Here is a 5,415-nt window from a genome sequence, read left to right on the forward strand (position 1 = left end):
TTTGTCTACTAAACTATTTCTATCCTACTCGTATATCTATCTGTGTGTGAGTACTCCTTTACATAAATGTGCCACTATCGATCAATTATGAACGCTTTAAATGTTGTACAATTATTATGACGTGGAATTTATTTTATAGGATTTTTGATGTTTGTGAACGTTGTACAATGCTTTGTTAATTCATTGGGTATTCAATAAAAACGTTTAAATAAAATATCTCATTGTTTTATTGAAGTGCACTTGTTTATTTTGATTTTATAATAGCTTGTCCTTTTGTGGCATGAATTATTATTATATCTGCTACATAAATAAATAGGTAACTAAGAATACAAGTCACAAAATAACCCGGAAGTGCTATCGTCCAAGTTCCAAATATTTTGAGGTTTTTTATGAATAATTGTTTTTTTTTTTTAAGTTTAAGAGGCATGAATATGATGCTGTCGACTTTGACATAAAAGGTCAGATTGGTGTAAAAGAAGTATCACAACACAAATTAAAAACTGTTTATGATTATACCACAATGAACAACACGTATAAATAAAAACAAATAAAACGAAATTTGAATCCATCATATATCTATTGTCTTGTATTGTACACACAGCAAAAAAATTATATACCTACATTAAAGTACATAGCATTTGTCAGTTCTTTTACATGTGTTTATTTCACTTCTTTTATACCAGAAGCGAAAAAACACATGAATTAAACTGATATTAATCTTCAGCCTGTTTTACACATTCATATTAAAGTCATGCCACCATATCATGCTGTTTTTTTAAATTGATGGGTCACACACATTTCGTATCACTCCTGTAAGGGTGCAGTTCAAAAATTTGCTTTTGAACTGCTGCGTACATTGCTAGGTCCCGGCAGAATACCAGCGCTGTGGCATCAATGCTGCAGCACATGCTGAGTTGGCGCCTTTTCGCGACTACACAGTCGTGACAAAAAAAATCCTAGTACTTATGTACTTAGTTAGTTTAGTATAGTACTTAGACATAAGTTTTAGCAAAGACATATGTAACTCCGTATAAGATGAATAAAGTCTAAGGAAAAATGTGCCTCGGAAGTCAAGAAAAAGTCATTCTCGGACAGATGGCGCACACACCTTTGGCCTATGCTCGGCTAGATGGCAGTGACGACACCGTTTTATATTTAAAAATTTTAACACATAGGTATCAGTGAATGAACATGGGTCAAAATGAAATAAAAATAATAAAACCATTTATATATTAATTTTTTTGATAGTTTTATACGTTTTCATTTTGAGTTTTAGTCGTGTGTCGATAGATGGCAGTAAATTTACTGTGACTACAAAATTTACTATGACAGGACCCCTCTATACTATCTATTCTCTTTGGTTTTAGTTTTATTCTTATCATAAGTTCAATATTTTTGTCACGATAATGTTTTGCATTAAAGTTTTTATCTATACTTATATCTTTTGATATCTACTTACAGGAAAGACGCGAAAGTAAGGACACTATAATGTTACGAGTATGTGTAGGACCCTTATTTCTTCTCCAGTGAATTAGGCAGTTTATAACTGTCAGTCGGTTCTCCAGTCGGATTCATAGTAGTCATTGACAAGTTTCCTTCGGTCGCCTGAACGCCAGGATGTCATCAAAACCCAGGTCCGGCAGATCATAGTAAGCAATAACACATACATAACTGAAATCAAAAGAGAGATAGATTAAAATAACATTTATTATTTAAATACGTTGAATGATGGTAATGTGCTGGAAGTATTAGGGCAAATAATATTACCACAATAACACAATCAAATTTAAACAGCGTCAGCGTAGTAAGTCCACCCGACGTTCGTCGTCTAGTTATCAAAAGTTTCCAGTTTGCTGGTTTCATGACAAATTTGGCAAGAATGCAACCAGATGCGACAAACCATGCGATATTCCGTATTTTGTATTAATTTGTAATTTTAAATAAATAAATATTTTAATTCAAACAAACAAATTGACTGCGTACAGACAAACTACTCATCTACAGCGATTTACTTACAAAGTGTTTTTTTAAAGTTGAACAGAATGGTGAAATCCAAAACGATTGAAGTTAGAGGAAAAATATCTTTGGAACTATTCACACAGTAAATTTTTTATTCAAGTCTAAGTTGTACCTAAAATGTTATTTTTTATGCGAATCGATTTAGTTTCATGCAAGAATCATTTGATTGTATGACAGACAATGTAGGTAATAGCAGAAGTTTGTGAACAGTTAAGTTAGAAAGATACTTCTTGATACTAGGTGTTCAAAATGATGGCGACAATGATGAATTGATCATTATCATGTCGGTACTTACCGCACATCCCAACAGTAGCATAGACGACGGGCTCATAATATTCACAGAAAACTTCTCGTAATTTCTTCTCCATTCCCAAATATTTCTGTTGATGGATGAGCACTAGTGCGCAGACTATTGAAATTACTACGACGACTCCAAAGATGCAGTAAGCTAGTATGAAGCACGGCTTTTTCTAGAATAGAAATACATATGTTTATTTTAATTAATCGTATGGCACAATAGATTCGAGTCACTTAAAATATTAGTATGAAGCTAAGGAACAACGATGGTTAAGATTTTAAATATTTTTCAGTAAGATTTTTGGAGTAACACTAAGTGCAAGTGAACACTTAAAGGCCTGTGCAAGTGTGCATACGGGCTGCGTGTGCGAGAGCGTTGTAATATACAGATCCTTTTGAAAGACGGCACACCGTTTGCGTGACATGTGCGTGCACGGCTCAAGCATTTTAGCGCACGTGCACGTTTACACACACGCAGCCGGCGTGCTGTGGCCTTAACTATTTGTGCTGTAACTTACCCACTGCTGTAAAATACATTTACTATACGGCTTTGTACAGAGTAGCATGGCGGTCTTCAATTGGGTCGTTGCGCCACAACAGTAAGTAAGTAAGTAACTACTTATATGCAAAAATAGATATTTACCCGATTGATGCCAAGATACAGCAGCACGGCAAACACCAAGGACACAATGGCAAGGAAGTTAGTGCCGAGACACGCGGACCACATGAATGTATCAATCTTGTCGGTGTGGGTGATCGCTTCGTACACGTACATGGCCAGCACATTCAGGCATATTAGGACTCCGATGCTGGCTGAAATCTGGAAGAGTCAACGGTAAGTAATGGAAAAATAGCATAGTCGGACTTGCCCACTTGTTCCGTACTTTTTAGTATTTGTTGTTAGCGGCAACAGAAATCACGGTCCATGAGATACAGCCTGGTGACAGACAGACGGACAGTGGAGTCTTAGTCATAGGGTCCCATTTTTACCCTTTGAGTACGGAACCCTAAAAATGACGTTTTGATACGACCTTGGCGATCGCCTTAGTGATAAACGCGAATATCAGCGTAAGCGTTCTTCAAGGTCGTATTATCAATATAAGAACAAAACCGTACCTCCTAATTAAAGTGATCTTTTTGTAATGTGGGACAGAGTGATTCCACAGTGGTCTTAGTCTACCATATGTATGTGGAGGTAATAACTGTAAGAAATAAGGTAAGATAGTTCATAAAAAAAATTATGCACAAAGTTGGTTTTTAAGGGGATCTAGTGATTTCTTTAATATGTTCTATGTTTATGATACTCATAAACATCTAATGTTAAACAATTATTGATAGTTTATGTGGCTAACAGAAAAAAACCATTACAAATTACATTCACAAAGTTAATTGAATTCATGGTTTTAACTAAAGGAAGAAGCGGAAACAATCATTGTAAACTGACGGCCACAGTCGGATTTCCCCCAGAAATCTCAAGACCGGCTTTCAAGACCTAATGCCGCTTTTCCTCATACGCAACGCATCATGCATTCAACGAACCGCAACTTCTTAATACCATAGAATTGAGTGTAATGAGATGCCGTGACCACTATTGAACAAACTAATCATTTTATTAACCTCGTAAGGCACATGTAGACTGGCTTTATTTATTTAAAGAATATAAACAAGAACAGGAATAGGTATAAAACGAACAGGCACATGTACGTTTTAATACTTTAAATCTAATTAGAAGCTTTCGCAAACATATAAAGAAGCATTTGTTTTGTTTTAACGTTTCTCGAACAAACTAAATTCATCCCAATTTACTATATAACAAGGTTCAAATTAAAAATAGGAAAATATCGTGTGGTGGACCTTACGAAGTTAAACTAAATCTTCTTCTTATCGTGTGAAGGGATCATGACTAAAAATGTAATATTTTGCCAATTTATTTATAGTTAAATTAAATATAGTCTACATTTAGTTATTATATAATGATTAAGCCATAATTAGAGAGGTATTCTATCCAGCCTGTGAGCCTGTAGAGGTTTTACACCATGGTGTCTAATATCTAATTTAGTTTATAAGTTAATAACTGTACAATAACTTACAACGTTCAGGAATGCGAAGATTGTTGTGCCTGTCATCATCCAAGAGTGTCTGGAAAGTGGAAGGATGATATAATATAACCATATAATTCATTATGTTTCAATTTTCACATGCATATCGCTGTCATTCAGTTGAGGGACAAGTTTTAACACTTTCTGTCACATAACAAGTGACGTATTTGTACGTATTTAGGACAAAACTAAAACTAAAATAAACACAACACTGCAAACTTGGCTTATGAGTTACTTACACTACCAAGTACATTCGTTTAGAATCAAGGCAAATAAAAAACGAATTAAGTAGGTAGTTTCTTTTTATATGTGACGCCACCTAATGTAAATATTGAATCTAGATACATGTATCTAACAAAGTTGTAATGTAACCAAGGTTACGAAATTAGATTTTTTTACTACTACTACTACTACGCGTATTTTTTTTTCAACGTATACTTACTTTTCTCTCATTTCCACGGATTTCTTCAAACTGATATGCATTATCACAGTTAATCACGCAAATAAATAAAAGAACACACACAACCTCAGTAGAACAACACTAACCACAAACTGAACCAACGTAATACGGACACGAGCAAAGGCCATTATACATAAGGTGTATCATTCACGACAGGCGTCTTCGAATTGTAATTATTCGATCTGTTTCCGATATGATACTGATCTATCAGTGTCCAAAATTTTCGACCAGAAACATCACTCATGACACTGACAGATCAGTATCATATCGGAAACAGATCGCATAACTAAAACTCGAATTGGCCTCTCAGTTGAGAACTGGCCGCGTAGCCAAGATGCCAATCGCTTACGCTCCGTAGCGATCGAAACGCAACTGTCACTGTCACACTAATATGGAAGAGTGATAGAGAGACATAATGATTTTCGTTGTCGAAGCGATAGCGATTGTAACCTTGGCTAGGCCGGCTGTATTTCCATTGATAGCGATAGCGAGAAGTATTTTTTTACGTCGCCAGATTTAAGAGCGCTATTACATTTCGGC

The 5,415-nt window shown here is 35.2% G+C and overlaps 1 protein-coding gene across 1 annotated transcript; it reads right to left on the minus strand.

The window, feature by feature from the left end:
• Positions 1 to 461: 461 nt before the first annotated feature.
• On the minus strand, positions 462 to 4,984 carry LOC134796837 (uncharacterized). Its single transcript, XM_063769049.1, has 5 exons — positions 4,858 to 4,984; positions 4,407 to 4,455; positions 2,960 to 3,136; positions 2,315 to 2,489; positions 462 to 1,671 (listed from the first exon to the last, which is right to left on the minus strand). The coding sequence occupies exons 1-5, from the start codon at positions 4,896 to 4,898 to the stop codon at positions 1,550 to 1,552; spliced, it is 564 nt and encodes a 187-aa protein (XP_063625119.1). The 5' UTR covers positions 4,899 to 4,984; the 3' UTR covers positions 462 to 1,549.
• Positions 4,985 to 5,415: the final 431 nt, after the last annotated feature.

Source organism: Cydia splendana, chromosome 14 (assembly GCF_910591565.1).
Source record: "Cydia splendana chromosome 14, ilCydSple1.2, whole genome shotgun sequence".
Classification (NCBI taxonomy): domain Eukaryota; kingdom Metazoa; phylum Arthropoda; class Insecta; order Lepidoptera; family Tortricidae; genus Cydia; species Cydia splendana.